At 46.3% G+C, this 15,734-nt stretch overlaps 1 protein-coding gene across 5 annotated transcripts in view; it reads left to right on the top strand.

The window, feature by feature from the left end:
• Nucleotides 1–14,408, top strand: part of FUBP3 (far upstream element binding protein 3) — a 41,290-nt gene extending 26,882 nt beyond the window's left edge. For 3 of the 5 annotated variants that reach the window (XM_072883038.1, XM_072883037.1, XM_072883036.1), the window contains 7 exons: nucleotides 255–396; nucleotides 5,149–5,309; nucleotides 6,168–6,241; nucleotides 6,757–6,833; nucleotides 10,967–11,038; nucleotides 11,766–11,893; nucleotides 13,048–14,408. In XM_072883038.1, coding sequence (XP_072739139.1) covers nucleotides 255–396; nucleotides 5,149–5,309; nucleotides 6,168–6,241; nucleotides 6,757–6,833; nucleotides 10,967–11,038; nucleotides 11,766–11,893; nucleotides 13,048–13,056 — 663 coding nt within the window. In that variant the 3' untranslated portion in view covers nucleotides 13,057–14,408. The remainder of the gene's footprint in view (nucleotides 1–254; nucleotides 397–5,148; nucleotides 5,310–6,167; nucleotides 6,242–6,756; nucleotides 6,834–10,966; nucleotides 11,039–11,765; nucleotides 11,894–13,047) is intronic. The other 2 variants (XM_072883035.1, XM_072883040.1) reach the window with 2 other exon arrangements.
• Nucleotides 14,409–15,734: the final 1,326 nt, after the last annotated feature.

Raw genomic sequence — 15,734 nt, 5'->3', positions numbered from 1 at the left:
TTTATTTCAGTGGATATAAAGGCATGCATTTAAAAAATATAAATATCTTCCTGAGTCAGGAAGGCAGCTGTAACCTATGTTACTTGGCATTTCTTTAAAGTGCTTCAAAATCTTGAATGTGAAACTGAAGTCCAAGAATGTCTTAATTCAGTGCCATTGATTATAATGCAATTTAACTTACCTTGCTTTATTTCGCTTTTAATGTGCATTGGGGCCAACAAAAAACCACTGATACAAATTTTTTGCCTTCCAAGGAACGAGATGGCTTTGGAAGTTTGGCTGTAGCCCGAGGAAGAGGTCGTGGCCGTGGGGACTGGAGCGTTGGAACACCTGGGGGCATGCAGGAAATAACCTACACTGTGCCAGCCGATAAGTGTGGCCTCGTTATAGGCAAAGGTGAGTCTGGTGACACTAAATACTAGAGCTTACAATCTTTCTCTCTCGGGATGGTGGCATTCTTGCTGCCTGACAGTGAGGCTTTGGAGTTTTCTGTAATTGCAGGTATTTAGTGGCTGGTGAATGCAGCATACGAATAAGCTATAAGCGCTTGTGGTTGTTTTCTTTGTGGTGCTCTCACTCATAATTGTACTCTCCAGGCCCTTGTTCACAATATGTAAGAGAGGCTCTTCATGCAGAGCTGTCAAGTAAGCTTGTTATAACAAGCAGCTGGCTGAGAAAAGGCAGGTTCATTTGTGGATTCTTTTTATAGAGAATTAGTTTAAAGGACAGTTTATCAGGGACAAGCAGAACAGTCATTTCATCATGCTGGATTTCTGTGAGTGCCATGTGATAAAATGGAAGGTCTCCGAATGTGGTAATAAGAGTAGCTGCTTCCAGGCACGTACCTGAAGTGTCTGATTAATAAAGTGAAGCAGTAGGATTTGTTTGTATCTGAGCTTGCATCTGAGCCTGTCACAGAGGAGGCTGGTGTACCTCGTCTCACTCGGACGAACATGTTCACTGCCGTGGAGGCCCCTTGGCTGTCTTAGCCATTGAATCTCTCCATGCTAAGGAGATGGACACTGAGTCATCTGGCCTTCCTCACAAGAACCAGTACAACCCCAAGACAGTTATGAAACCAGAGCATCAGCAGCAGTCGCAATTAGTCATAGAGCATGAGCTACACATCGGGTAATGGCAGTACTTGGATTAGAGCCAGGAACGGAAGAGCTCTATCGCTCTGAATTGTTGCGATGCTTCTGAGTTAACACTGACGTATCAAAGGAGTTGTATGTAATTTTTCTATCTGCTTATTTCAGAAAGAATGACATTTAAGTAATCACAGTTGGCTTTTACCCTCAGCAGAGGTGAGGTGAATAGAATAGGAACAGATTAGCTACAGTGGTAAAGGAGGCAGAGACTTGAGGGCATTGTGCCATGTTTCAGTGACATTTAGTTTCCTGCCATCCTGTTGGGCAGGGGTGAGCTTGCAGTGAAACGTGTTGTGGCCCCTTGCCCCTGCTGCACAAGCCTGCTGCATCTCACTTGTTCCCTTCCATGTGTCTGGCCCCTGTGGCACCCTGAACTGCTGCCTTATTGGATGACAAGGGACACAAATATGGGACACAGGCATGTCAGCAGTGTATCTGCAATTATTTTCACATGTTGTTCTTTGCTGTAAACCTGTTCACAAACCTGAAAACTTTTTTCAATATGAAAAAACACCTGCTTTCCCCATTATGCAGAAATTGCAGTGATTGTGCTTGATCTCACTGAACAGTCCAGTTGGGCAAAAGATCAAGCAAAACAAATTTTAGGCCCACAGGTGAGAGTTATATGTATGGAAAAATCAAATTATAATGAAACTGTATTGCTGTATCCATTAGTCATCTTTAATAAAGGATCAGAAAAGGTCACTTGTTGTTCAGCGGCGCACTGAAGTGGAGCATTTGTGACTACAGAGAGCCCTGTGTGCTGAAAAGATAAATGCAGGTAGCGGAGTTGGATGTCCTAGCATTCAAGTGCAAGGCCTGGCACAGGCTCACTGTGGGGGTGAAGGGTAGCTTTTTACCTTTGTTTCCACAACAGCAAAACAGGGATTCTTAACGGGCCAGATCAGAAGCTTTCTGGAGTGACTAATTACTAGTTGTATGGTGATTTGAGTGCTTGTAGCTTTGTAATACCACCTTGTAATCGGTGTTCTTACAGCGCCTGTGCTCTTAGTCTATCGCAGCCTTCATTTTTGTCAAGTGAGTGATGGCTGTAGCATTGCCTTTTGGGGCCTGGACCAGGATAGATGTACTGCACTCTCCATATGTTGATGCAAGACACCTGATTCTTCTTATTTCCTCTCCCACTGCCTGTGGGGCAGTGTAGGGGAGAGGGGATGTTAGTGGGGGTTTTTAACAGTGACCAATTGCTCCCCCTTTTAGTTTCTGAGCAGTTTCCAGCTTTTTTTTTTTCTTTTTTGCCTTGCCCACCCACCCCCACCCATGATATAGGACTTGGCTGTTAGCATTCCCTGTAAAATCTGGCCGAGTCCTGGGCACACGTAGCTTGATCTCTGAGGTTAGCACCCAGGCAGTGGGTATCTTGGGCCCCTGGGTGTAGTGTATGTGATGTGGCCAGGTAACTGCTGCTGTGCTTCCAGCTCCATGTCACCACTCGAGAAGGGGGGAAAAAGAGGAAGATGAGGAAGCTTCTCAGCTCAGTTTCTGCAGCATATATGATAGAAGATCTAGGGCCCTTTTCTCGTGGGCATGACTTCGCAGCTTGGGAGCGTGAGCCTTTGTGAGCTGATAAGAAGTACTCGGCTCCCTGCAAATCCTGTGCGTAGCTTTTTCCTCTAGAGGGTGGGTAGGTGCAGCTTTTCTTTTCTGAAAGACTTGAGGAAGGGTGGAGACGAGTGCCATACACATGTCAAGCGCTTTCTCTGTTTGGTGGTGCTTGGAAACAAACCGCAGCCTCTCTGGGCCCCCGCTGGATTTCCATGATAAATACAGCAATATTGACAGATAACGTGGCCGGCCTGGCTCTTGTCAGCTCTGCCTTTTAGCAGGTTTGATTAATTGCTTTACGATTTCACGTCCAGCTGGGGGGCCACTCTTGGATCACTTCTGCCCCCCATCAGGTAGAAGAATGGAGCGGGCTGCTGAATGCATCTATAGACAGCCACCATGTGCCTGAGCGGGTCACCTCATTATGGGGGAAGATGAACTCCTTCCGGCACCGTGCTGCAGCATCATGTTGACTGCGTCACTTCATTTGCATGCTCTGGAGGCTGAATTGGGATAGCTTGGATGGGAGGGAGCACTTTGGCATATACCATACTGGAGGGTAAGGAGGAGAAAGGCACCAGGTCCTGGTACGGGGGGGTGGGAGCTTGCAGCCTCTGACCGAACCTGGAGAGCCAACTAACTTGATCCTGCACTATGATCTAGGAGGAACCTGATGTGGAAACAGTCCCAACAACTACAAACTTGGTGCTGAATGCTAAATGGGGAAATTACTTGAAATCTCCTTGCTTTCAGTTTGAGAATGCTTCAATTTTTAATCCCCTTTTGGAAGGAGAAACCTAGTCTGCTGTGTGAGTAGCAACCTACGGTTATGCCTCTGTTGCCCAGTAAAGTAGTTCTCCCACTCCTTCATGATCCAAATTGTGTTGGCTGAAAGGGCCAACACAACTATTTTTGTTAAGCAGATGAAATGGCTGTTGATTCAGATCTCACCTCAATATGTAAAAACCAGGGCTTCAAACAAGTCTGCATCAGACAAAAGCATTACATAAAAAAAAAAAAAAAACAAAACCAACTTCTTGGTTTTGAAACTTCATCTTACCGCTTTCCCATGCTTGACTGAAAATAAGTGGGTTGGCTTTTGGCTGCACAGTACAATCCCTGTTGTCTGCCCAGGGATGTGACACGATTATCTTTTGTTAAATGCATCTTCAAAAATTCATTTAGAAAGAGTTAATTGCCCTTTGGCAACTTATCCTCCTCCCTTCCCCAAGAAGGCTTTAAAATGTTAAAAAGGTCACGAGTCCATTACAATGAAATGAACAAGTGTCTGCAACATCCACAGTTTGTTTTGAAGTTGTGCTGGATCTATAGAGATGGAAATGTGAGCAAAATTGAGGAGATTATTTTTGGAGACTTTGTAATTAAAACCAAACAAAAATCTCTGCTTAGTTTCCTTTGCTTTCTTTCCTGCTTGCTGTATGCCCTTTTGACTGGTGATTTTTGGTTTGTGATTTAGAAGTTGTAAAACCCCTTCATTCCCCACACCCTTTAATTTCTCCAGATGAGTGGAGCTGGTCTATAAGTTGTGTGAGCTTCCAAAAGAAGAATTGAACCATTGTAACATTGGCTGAGGCTTTTGTTAAGCAAATTTCATTAAGAGACCAGTATCTAGCAGGTCTTCAGGAAATCAGATCTACTTTGGCTGGCCCTGCCGCATCCTGCTCAAAGCACTGCTGTGCTCTAGTGTATCCAGATGGCAAACTAGCCAGATATGTTCACTGCATGCACAACTAACTCTGAAATAGCGGAAGACAGCCTGGAACCCTGCACTACTGCGGTTGTGTGGAGGGATGTGTACACTGCAGTGTGTAAGCGCGGTAAGCGGAGGTTTCTTTACGGGAATAAGCTATTGAACAGCACATGATGGTGAGAAAGCTTAAGTTTTGGTTTTAAGCTGTAAGGTATGTGGTGGGTGGCTTCTTGCCTCAGTGGAATGAAATGTCTAGCGGTGGAAAAAAAGCCTCATGGAAGAAAGGAAAAGCATGTTTCAGTTACAGGTGACTTTCTTTTCTTGAGGATTGTGAACAGCTGTGCAAAACCACCAGAATTCAGTCAGTACCGTTTTTGCATCTGGTTTGTCAAAGTGTCTCTCAGCCATACTGTATTTTCTTGGGAGCTTAGCGATGTGCACACAAGGGGGACTGTGTGTATTCTTAAAACAACACTGTCCCTGACCCCAAACACCATTGCAGTAGCTCACAGTTTCATGTCATGCTTATGAGGCGGTTTAAAGGAGCAACATGAGCTCAGGTACTGTGGTTTCTTACACTGTTGCCATCCTCAGCCCACCTCCCTTGAGGCACACAGAAGGTAACTGAAACTATATGCCATTACCAGAACCTGACTTTGGTATGCTTTTCTGGAAAGGGATGCTGAATATCCCTCCTTATTACACCTTGGTTTTCTTCAGGTGGTGAGAACATCAAGAGCATAAATCAGCAGTCGGGAGCCCATGTGGAGCTTCAGAGAAACCCACCTCCGAACACAGACCCTGGTGTACGAATATTCACAATCAGAGGAGTTCCCCAGCAAATTGAACTCGCTAGGCATCTCATAGATGAGAAAGTTGGTGTAAGTTCCATCTCTGTTGATCTTGGTCTGTCTCTTTCAGATGTGGTGTTTTCACTCTTAGGTACATGTAGGCCTGGACTTACGGGATGGCACAGAATACACACGCTTACATTATTCAGCTTCAAAACCATTTGCCTGTTAGCAGCTGTCTTTGAACTTTGGCTCTCCAGCATCCATTGGACTAATTTTTGCTGTGGTCCCAGAAGGATCTGACTGTTTGCTGACATAATCAAGGGTAGTGTGCAGCTGTATGAGAGGGAAGAACAGCAATAATAAAGTATGAGAAGGCTGTCAAAGGAGATTTTTTGAAGGGAAGACAATAGTGTCACTGTGTTGAGAATGACACAATCCTGGCATCATCATCCTGAAAGTAACACTCAACTCCTTGCTCCAGTAAATCCAGGATGACTTATCTTCCGCTTAATGCAGTGCTGTGGTATTGAAGCTTAATAATGTCAGGCTGGAGTGCTACTGAAGGGGGAGACTTGGGTAAAAGAAAGTATGGAGAATACTGAACTGGGGCATGGTAAAGCTGAAAAGCAACCTTTATGCTGAATTGCCTGAGAGGAGAAGGCTTGATACCAACCCCGGGATCCAAGCTATTCAAAGGAAAACTTCAACGGTGCCGTAGTCCCGTTAGCCCCTTTGTGGGCTGGCCAGAGTTGCTTTTGAAGCTGGGCTCCTGGAGTGTGCTGACAGTCCTGAGAACTTCGTCCTTGGAGAATCAGTCACTTCTTTCAGTGCTGGGGTTTAGTGGAATGTGTCCCAGGCTGTCTTCTCCTCTTTCTTACTGCTCATACTAGCTGCCTCTACCCTGTGCTTAAAGCTGGCATTAAATATTTGTGGATTCTGTGACAGGGTACCAGCATGGGTGGACCTGGAGGATTTGGTCAAAGTCCGTTCAGCCAAGCACCCGCTACACCTCATCAAAAGTAAGTTTCTCCATCTCATCACAGGTGGGCTGTGGGGAATGGCTGGGAGCTATAAAAGCTTCAGGAGAAGGGTGGAGGGCCCTGCAGGGGTGGTGTATAAGTGGAGCCTTTTAAAGAGTGAGCATTCAGAAGCAAGAAGCAAATGAGAGGAAACCTTTAAGCTTGACTACAGGAAGGATTTTAGCTATTAAATTATAAACAAGGTAGGTAGTGGCATCTCCAAAATTCCTGTCTCTAGTGCACTGAGAGTATAGAAAGAAGCCTGAACTGCATACAGCACAGGGAGTGCTGTTCAGTATGATGTGTCTTCAGCTTGGCTTCACAAACAGACCAATATCAAGACCAATATCAAGCAGTCAACCTACACACTGTTTCTTTTTGTTCCCATGTTCACTTGTTTGCTCAGCAGTTGGTGACCATAAATAAAAATTTTGCTTCTGTGGGCAACTTCATGTATACGACCTGTTAAGTATTTTATTATTGTCTACTTCAGCGTGTCTTTTTGTCCTCTGCAGTGGTCCTCAGGCGTTCATGACGCAGGGTTGGGGCAGTACCTACCAGACATGGCAGCAGCCTGGACAGCAAGTCCCAAGTGAGTGTCTAGGCCCTGGGTTGGAGAAGGGTTGGTGTTCCCTTTGCAATTGCTGCTCCGTGCCTACAAAACGCAGGTTGTTCACCCATGAGACCACTTGTATGAAAACAGCAAAATAATTTCCTGAGCAGCAGAGGTGTGTGGAGGCATGCTGTGGTGTTTGAGCTCAGAATAAGCTGAAGTCCATCGAAAACTGTAACGCTTTTTGTGCACTTAACTGCTTACTGCTTGTTTCTGCTCTCTTTGTGTGGAAACTCAGTCCTTGCTGCCTCTTCCTAACAAAAACATTTCTGCCTTAGGCTCTCTTCTGCCAGGATTCTCCAGGCAAGTACTTGCCAACCCCACTTCCCCCTAAGAGGCACACCGTGACTGGTGGTGAGCCTTCCCATCTCTTTGTTCTTGACCTTATCAGTTCTTGCTTATTTTCTTTTTTAAATGTTCCTTATGAGCTCTTCTCACTGTTCAACTGCCAGTCTGATGGAAAGACTGGGAAAGGAGATGCAGAAAATAGAAGACAGGATAGGCAGGGCTTCTATCCTGGTTCATCCACACTGTCTGTAGTAGTGTCCCCTTGTCTCCTTTTGGAAGTTGATGAGAACTGCTCAGCCTCCACAGTGCTAAATGCTCAGAATGAGGTCAGGAGGATAACCAGCTTTCAAATAAATAAATAAATTAAAAAAAACAGTGCACACATGTCCTTAGTCATGAGTTCAAAAACTGAACCCAGATCACCCCTGCTGCTGGGCTTTCTACTTTAAGCCACCAACACTGAGTCAGGCTGGCTGTTATTCTTCAAGGTTTGATGTGGCATTTTTTCCTAAAACCCTGTTTAGTCAAAATTCAGCAGGTTGGAATGGGGAGTCCCCCTTTTCAAAATAATTGAGGTAGTAAATGCTAGTGGTGATGTTGGTAACTGCATCATTCTGTGTCTTCAACAGCCAGAGTAATGGTTTGCCCTAAACAAAGCAGATTCATAGTCTGCTTGGTAATCTCAAAGCTCATGTGATGGGCAGTAATGTCCAACAGACACTTTTCAATCACAATTTTCGAGGAAATAGGAGTTTTTTAATGGCCTGGTCTTGTGACTAAAGCTAAGCACCAAAAAGTGTGTGTGTTAGGGGTAATTTTAAAGGGGTTTAATGACAGGTGCTTTTCAGTGCTAAGGCTGATTTAGCAATGAATTAGATTATTAACTTCAGTATAAATGCCCACTCTTAGGTGCCTGAGGTAGGGGAAATGTTGGAGGAGCAATGCCTGCCATTGCACTTGTGATTCCCTGTAACACTGATCACATTTTAATGTTTATGAAATTGTGCATGTATGAAATCTGGAAATCCTCAATGCTGCATTGTTAACTTAGTGCACTTTCTAAAATGTGTGTTGCAGTGGGACATAGGAATCCTGCATGGGAAGTGTGCGTTCAACTCTCAAAACAATGCCTCTGCTCCTTAACGATTGCAGTCTAAAAATCATGACTTTTCCTTCGAGCTCTAAGGACTTGTAGAAGGTCAATAGTTGTTCTGTTTTCAGGACAGCAAAATGCAATGGTGGGCTTGAAAGGACTTAGGTTTTTGTGTACAAGAGTGGAATAGTATGGTACTGAAGAAGAGTTATTTTCCCATTAGCTTGTTTTACATGAAAAATTGTTATTCCAATCCTTTGCTGTGCACCCCCAAGAGCACTGGACTTCCCTGAGCTTTGGGAAGCAGAGCAGTCAGTGCAGCAGGGAAAGCTCTACAAAAAATGTCATTTTTATCTTCCCATAAAGCCTTTGAATAAATGCTTATGAAATGTGCATCGCTATTTGCCTTGCAAGATGCCTTTAGAAACTTACCTTCTTTCTCACCTCCCTGAAACATCCTCTTATCCTGCCCACCAGCCACTGGAATAAAAAAAAAAATCTCCCTTCCTGCAACATATAGTTGTGTCTCAAGCTCACACCTCCTGGCTTTGGAGCCTGGTATAGGCAGCACAGACCCTTTGAATCCCCTGATTACCGATAGTACAGCTTATATCCCAGTGATGACTGCTTTGCAATGAGTTTGTCAGGTTTCTGGTGGCTCCCAAGACCGGTGAAGCATCCTTCCTTGCCGTTATCCTTCCCCTGTATGGGTTTAGTACCACAAGGCTGTGTTTTGGGGGCAGATGTTTTATTTCTGCTGTTGAACCTGATGGAAAATGCTGGCTCTCTAGTTCCATGTCTACGTAGGATCCTCCATGTTCCCGTTTGTAGCCAGGCATACTGAAGGCAGTCTTGGTAAGGAGAGAGGACAGACAAGATAATGCTGTGCTTTAAGCAGACTTCACCGCTTTCTTCTGCTGCAGATCACAATGGTACCCAGTCAGGCCAGGTGGAGTTCACCAAGGCGTGGGAGGATTATTATAAGAAACTAGGTAAATACCTGCTTTTGCACTTTAAGTTTTAATTTGAAAACAGTCTTGCAAAGGGTCCCTTCCCCGAGTGCTGCAGCCCGTTTGTTCGCAGCTCTGCTAGCCCTGTCAAAGAGCCGGCTGAGTCGTTCTCCGAGCCGGCTTCCTAGGGACAGGCTCGAGAGTGCCCTCCTTGTGGGAGGAGGGGCAGACCCCCACCCCCTACACATGTATTTAGATTTTAATTACTTCCCCCATCTTAAATAAATTAACTGGCTGGGGAAACATTTTGCTCTGAAATGCATTTAGCTGCGTGTCCTTTCAGCCTGCTGCGGACTGTAATTCTCCTAGAAGAAAAGGCATTGAAGGAGGTCCTTTGTTGGCATTAGCAGGTGGACAGTTGAGGCAGCCTTGACCTCTGCCAGAAAAGGTCCTGACTTGTAGCGTTGGTCAAGTCTTTTAACCCGCTTTTATGCCCCTGGACAGGACACTGCTGCCCTGTTCCCTCCACCCACTTCACACTTGCAGTGTATTATTTTCCCCCTTCCCCCCACTTCAAAGCCCCCCTTCGGCTGGCGTCGCAGGGCAGGGCTGTACGTGGAGCACAGGCGGTTGATGGGCTGGGGAGAGCTCTCCTCCACGCGTGTCTCCTGTCCTCGCCTGCCGTCCGTGCGTGTAGTGACTTGTGCTCGGCACTCACGCTCTCGCTGTGCCTGCCTCTCTCTGCAGTTTTCTAATTGCTGTGTTTTCTGTTCAGGGCTTTTTTTTTTTTGATGCGGCGTGTCTGGCTGAGGGCCCTTTGCTCTAACCGCAGCTAAGGGACATGCGGACATCCTGCCTCTGCACCCAGCGGGCTGGACTCTCCCCTGCAACAGCACTTAGACGTGCTGGATTGAAGGTGTCTTAGTGCTGCAAACAGGGGGAGTCTGTGCGAGGCCAAGGTTTTGGGGTCTGTGAGGTCTCTCTCGGTGCGGGCATTGGCACCACTTATCTTAGTGCAGCGCGGGAGACTGGAGACCGCACCGCAGAGCCGGTCGTGGCTGTTAGGAGGGTGTTGTGGATGCCTCTCCGGATGGCGTGTGTGGGGTAGTGCTGAGGGCAGGTGGAGCTCGCTGTGCTTTCTGCAGAGCTCATGGCTCCCTCTGGTCCCGTGGGCTCTGCAGCTGGTAGCAGTTTGACTACCCCGGAGCTGTGTGCTGGGGCAGATGGTACGCTGGAGGCTCGTGTGTGGGCACGTTGTGCAGATAGGTATTGCCTGCCGGGGCTCCTTCAGACATGCTCTGCTGGTGAGAGTGGGGGTGAAGGATGCAGACCCCTGGAAACCAAGTGAGATGACTCAAAACATGTCTGTTTCCTTGGCAGCTCCATGGCTGGAGGTCGAGGTGACAGGTCTCAGTTCTGTCAGGGGTCTGAACCCTCCATTCCTGGGCTAGATGGGAGTGGGCTGACAGCCTAGGGTGGCTGATCTGCAAACTGAACAGCTCCCAGCAAACAAGCTTTGGCTTGAGCAGGTCCCAGCAGGGGGGAGACTTGGCTTAATGCCCTTTAACAGGGCACAGGTGAGATGAAATCAGGAACTTGAGCTTTTCCTTGGCTTTCTCTGAACTGAAGATGCCCAACACTGTAGTAAGGTGGAAGCTGAACTGTGAAGTCTGGGCAACTGAGGTAGATCCAGGGCCTGTCTTGTGGAAACGTAGATGTCACTGGCTGGAAACTGTCACCTGTTCCGTATTGACGTGCCCCTTGTTGTCATCTTTGCACAGGCCAACAGAGCCAGCAGCAGAACAGCCATCCCGATTACAGCAAAGCATGGGAGGAGTATTTCAAAAAACAGAGTGAGTGAAACAGGGTTACTGGAGATGAATCAACTCTTGTTGTAAACAGAGTTAACTCTAATCCAATGACTTACGTCTCCATCCCCTGCCATTATTAGCTTCCAGCCCTCTACAAAACCCCTTTGGTCCTCTCCTGTTGGTGATGGTGCATGTAGTTCTCCCACTGAAAGCTCTCAGTCGTGCTGTCTGCTGTCACGCCTCGGGAGAGGTGCTCCCATTGAACCACAGTAGACCTCGTGTCCGCGCTGGCAGTTGGCCTGCCTGGGGGAAATGTAGCGCACAGCAAGAACTGATGCTAACAGAAACCAGAAGGCTGAAGCTGGGTCGTTGAGGGGCTAGGAGAGCTCTGCGCACGTGGGAAAACACGGGCCTGGCTTTCTCCACTTTGTTAAGAAGCGCATGATGCCGACTTCCGGATTTGCATTTGACACCGTGCTGCTGGAGCCTTCAGGCCAAGGATGAAGGGTGCAGGCTGTCAGACCCTGTCCCTGCAGCCACGGGAGCGGTCTCCTAACGCTTTCTGGCTGCTGTTGGCTTGTCACTTGCAAGCCAGCTCAAAGCCTGTCCTGTTGTATCCAAACAGCAGATAGCCGGTGTCGTTCTTTCAGATGTCTGCAGCTGTTGGAAGGGGGCTGGCTCTTCTTTAAGCTTTACAAAAGGAGATCCTAAGCCTGGGCTTGGTCTTACTGAATTGCTCATCTCTCCCTTTTCTCTTCTTTTCCTCCAGGTCATGCTGCCAGTGCTGCTTCTCAGGCAAGTTCCCAGCCGGACTACACGATGGCTTGGGCAGAGTATTACAGACAGCAGGCTGCCTACTATGGGCAGACACTAGGGCAGGCTCAGGCCCACAGCCAGGTCTGTATTCATGTTCCCTGAACCCCACTGCTCTTTCCCTTGGGGAATTGGGTTCGTTGGCCTTGCCCTGGTGTGGGGACTCTGCTTTGGGTTCACACGGTGAAGCAGAGAGATGTTTTGTGGCTGAGGAAGTGATCGCAGAAGTGAGAAATTGCTCACTCTCCCCTGTCGTGTTGTCTCAACATCAGAGTCTTATTTCCCTGTACAGGGTGAGGGGGTTTTTGGGAGAGGACTGGGAGGTTATTTGTTTCTCCTTGGGGGCCTTTCCTCATAACCCCCAGGCTGTTTTGTGGCTTTGGGGAATTAAAGTAAAAGGAATGATGGAGCCAGGCTGGCGAGGTAGCACAACGCTGGCACACCGTGCAGTCCAGGACCATGTGTGCAGACTTCACCTTTTTTCTTGCAAGCTTTGTGCTTGGAGCTGTGCCCTTGCCTGGGGAGGGAGCACCCTGTCCTGAAAGGGAGGGGACAACTGTTGAAAAACAATTTGGATTAACCAGCCTCCAAGTAAAATCTCACCCGACCTGTCACTCAGACCACCGGAGGGTTGTGTGGGATTTATCCTGATCGTACCCGCAGGGCTTTCCTGAGCACTGGGTTTGCAGAGCAAATGTCTTAACATTTGGCAAAAAGTGCAGAGCACACATACACCTTAGTGGGATCAGCCACTTCACTGAATCGTGTTTTTACTCTGGCTCCTCGGAGCAGAAGCTGGTCTGGACGCAGGCGGCACGGGGAGCCAGCACCGTCCTCAGGCAGCCACAGCCTCCCCGCTGCTGCTCTCCGGCACTGCCGAGGTCGAGCGGGGCGAGCCGGGTGCAGGAATCGGCGCTTGCCGCGGGCGCTGGCCAAGTGTGACCTAGAAGCGGTGATAAAAGGGAGTTCTCTTCATTCCTCTCTCAAAGTCTGGCCCTCTGGAGAAGAGAGATCTTGTTCGATAAGAGGCATGAACTCCTGGAAGGAGAGCTCAGGGATAGCAGGCGTTAGGGCAGAGATCTCTTCGATAGCGGTTTGAAGCATCGTTTGAGGTATATATCCTGCTCGGCTGGAACGCGGAATGAGAGACCTGTCTGTGTCGGGGGAGGAGGGCTCGACAGCGTTAAGAATTTGCTGCTGCTGAGTAACTTTTCCTTTTTCCCCCCCTCTCTCTCTAGGAGCAGTAGAACAAGGTCCTCGTGGCAATTTTTTTTTTTTTCTTGGAATCATTGTGGAAGAAAACCTTTTTGTAACAGAGGTTTCTAGATTTGCAACATTTTGATGAAGACTTTTCTGTTTGTTTGTGAAACACTAGTTGTAGGATAATCTATACTGAACTTTTCTAAGAATCAGGAACGATTAGTAATGTACTAAACTTATGGACATGCTGGTAATTTTGTTTCCAAATTTGTAAAAAAAAAAAAAAAAAAACCAACAAAAACTCCGGGATTCTTTTTGGAGAGAAGCCAGAGAATTTGCAGGCACCAAAACGCACCCCGGAGCTGTGACATTTCAACATGTGGGGTTTTGTGTGTTTTTTCCTTTTAATTTTCGATCTTTTCTGTTGCAACAGAAAGAGTGGCTTGGAAGTCTTAGGTGGTATGTAACAAATCCTAAAAAGAAAAAAAAATTTTAAACAGTATTTAAATATTCTTAAATATGTAAATTCATTAAATGTTTTACTTCTAATTTCTTGTATCTTGGCTGTCTTTGATTTTATTGCATTTTTTAAAAACTGAACTATGATATGTATTGTAATTAATTATGTGAATTCTGTATTGAGGCAGTTACTGTTTTGCTGTCAGGCAAGTTATGGGCGGGGGGGCATTTTGTAGGGTTTGTATAATTTCTAGAGTCTAAAGGGGTAATATAAAAACGTGTTAATTTTTTTAGCAATACATTTTTTCATGTCTCCATTGCTAGTTGCATTTATGTATCTAAGACCTCCAAGCTTGTTTAAAAAAAAAAAACTTTCCTCTATGCTCTCAGAAATATAAATACTGTTATTTTTAATATTAAAATGAATCTGCTATTAGTACCTTTAACAAACACTGTGGAACATAAAACCATATAAAAGGTAGTAACTATTTTTTAATTCCAAGGTGTTTTTTGCTTTTTCATTTATTTTAAATATTTTCTTATCTAATATTTGTCAAATTACCTAGAGAAAGAAATGAATCTAGTATTAACCACAGTATGCGCTAAATAATTTTGATTTAATAAAAGGGATAATATGATTTCCAATGTTTACCGTAGTGTTTCTTGTACAGATAACAGTGTATTTTTAAAGGAAAAACGGAATTGAAGCTATTTTTTCTTGCATTTTTAATTGCCCTGCGGGACATTCCGTTTTGAAATGTACTGAAGTTACTGTTCTTGGGTTCTTTCCTTATTTTTCCTTATGCTTGAAATGTCTAACTATAAAGAAACGCAATTGGATAATGTTGAGCATGGTGTTTAAAAAAAAAAGTGTTCTTTTTATTTGACTGACAGTTGCATTTTACACTCTATATAATAAAATTTCCACAAGGTGTCTTGTGGGTGAAGTATTTCCAGTCTGTTTTACTCAGTTTGCTCCCTCTCCGCTTGCCGAGGTCCCCGTGCAGCGAGCCGGCAGCCCGCAGAGCCCCGGGTCCTCTCGCCTTCGTGCTCGTGCTGCGTCGCCCGAGTAGTTTGGGATGATCAGTGAAGTCAGCTTGAGCCTTAACTCTAGTGAAACTCTATTAATGTCGCGTCAAAGTGTCTCTTGGCACCGTGATGCTGAGGATTTCCACAGTAAGGTGCTGTAATTGTAGCTGTTTGGGCCAGAAAGAGCTGTTTTTAAACAAGGGAAGTTTTCTATAAGCCAGAGGGGCATGGATCTACAGCTGTGTAGATGTTTTACTGCTTGTCGAGGAGGCGGCAGCCCCTGGTTTTTTAATACTCTGAACTTGTTGCTCTTCCACAACTTTGTCTTTGCGGCCGAATCTGTCCAGGACTCGCCCTCCAACGACCTCCCTGCGAGCGGGGCTGCCGGAGCAGCGCTGGCCCGGGGCGGGAGAGGCGTGCGGGGGGACACGGCTCTGGCCATTCTCATCTATTGGACGTGTTAAGGAGCAGTAACTTTTAGTTGTATCCAGGCCAAGTTTGGCGATAACTCTAGCGCCTTCAGAGATCCCTTTCTTGTAAAATGTGAGTTTTGTGCTCCTCCAACCTAAAATAGCTCCCTGCGCTGCTCCCCAGCCAGCTGCAGGGGAGTTACGGACGGGGGGAGGGAGGGAGGGAAGAAGATCCCATCTGCAAAGCAGGGAGCGGGCGGCATGTTGAGAGCCGGAAGAAAAGGAGATGTAGCATCTCTAAATATACCTCCAGAGAATCAAGAGAGACATTGAAAGATAGGATAGTAAAAGCCACTTGGAAAGAGGGGAGAGGGGGGAAAAAATGGCTAGAGGAGGGCATAAAGGCTGCTGATGGGAATTGGGAGCGGGCATTACCGAGAAGACTTCCTTCTAATTCATCTTCCAAGCTCTGTGCCAAAACAGCATTTGGCATGGTTCACAGGGAGCAATTGTGTGATAATGAACCCTAAGGTGTCCCTTAATTGAAGACTGAGTATTACAGATTGTGCCAATAGTCGTAAATGGCACAGGATTGTGGGAGGATGCATTTTCTTAAATGTATCTGTAAGTACAGATTAGTGAGTCTCCCCAGTGAAATACCCATACTATAAATTATGGAAATATCTCTTTCTGATGCAACCTTTTATTGAGGGGGTGGGGCAGCAAAAGAAATAGTTTGCAAGCCTTTGAAATTTGGCCTGTCATTAAGATGGTGCCTGCAAAGCTGGGTTTTCATCAGCAGTCTGGTGTCCTGGAAGGCTAAAGTG

This window comes from Ciconia boyciana, chromosome 18, assembly GCF_034638445.1.
Source record: "Ciconia boyciana chromosome 18, ASM3463844v1, whole genome shotgun sequence".
In the NCBI taxonomy this organism is placed as follows: Eukaryota; Metazoa; Chordata; class Aves; order Ciconiiformes; family Ciconiidae; genus Ciconia; species Ciconia boyciana.
This window is presented reverse-complemented; position numbering and strand designations above follow the sequence as displayed.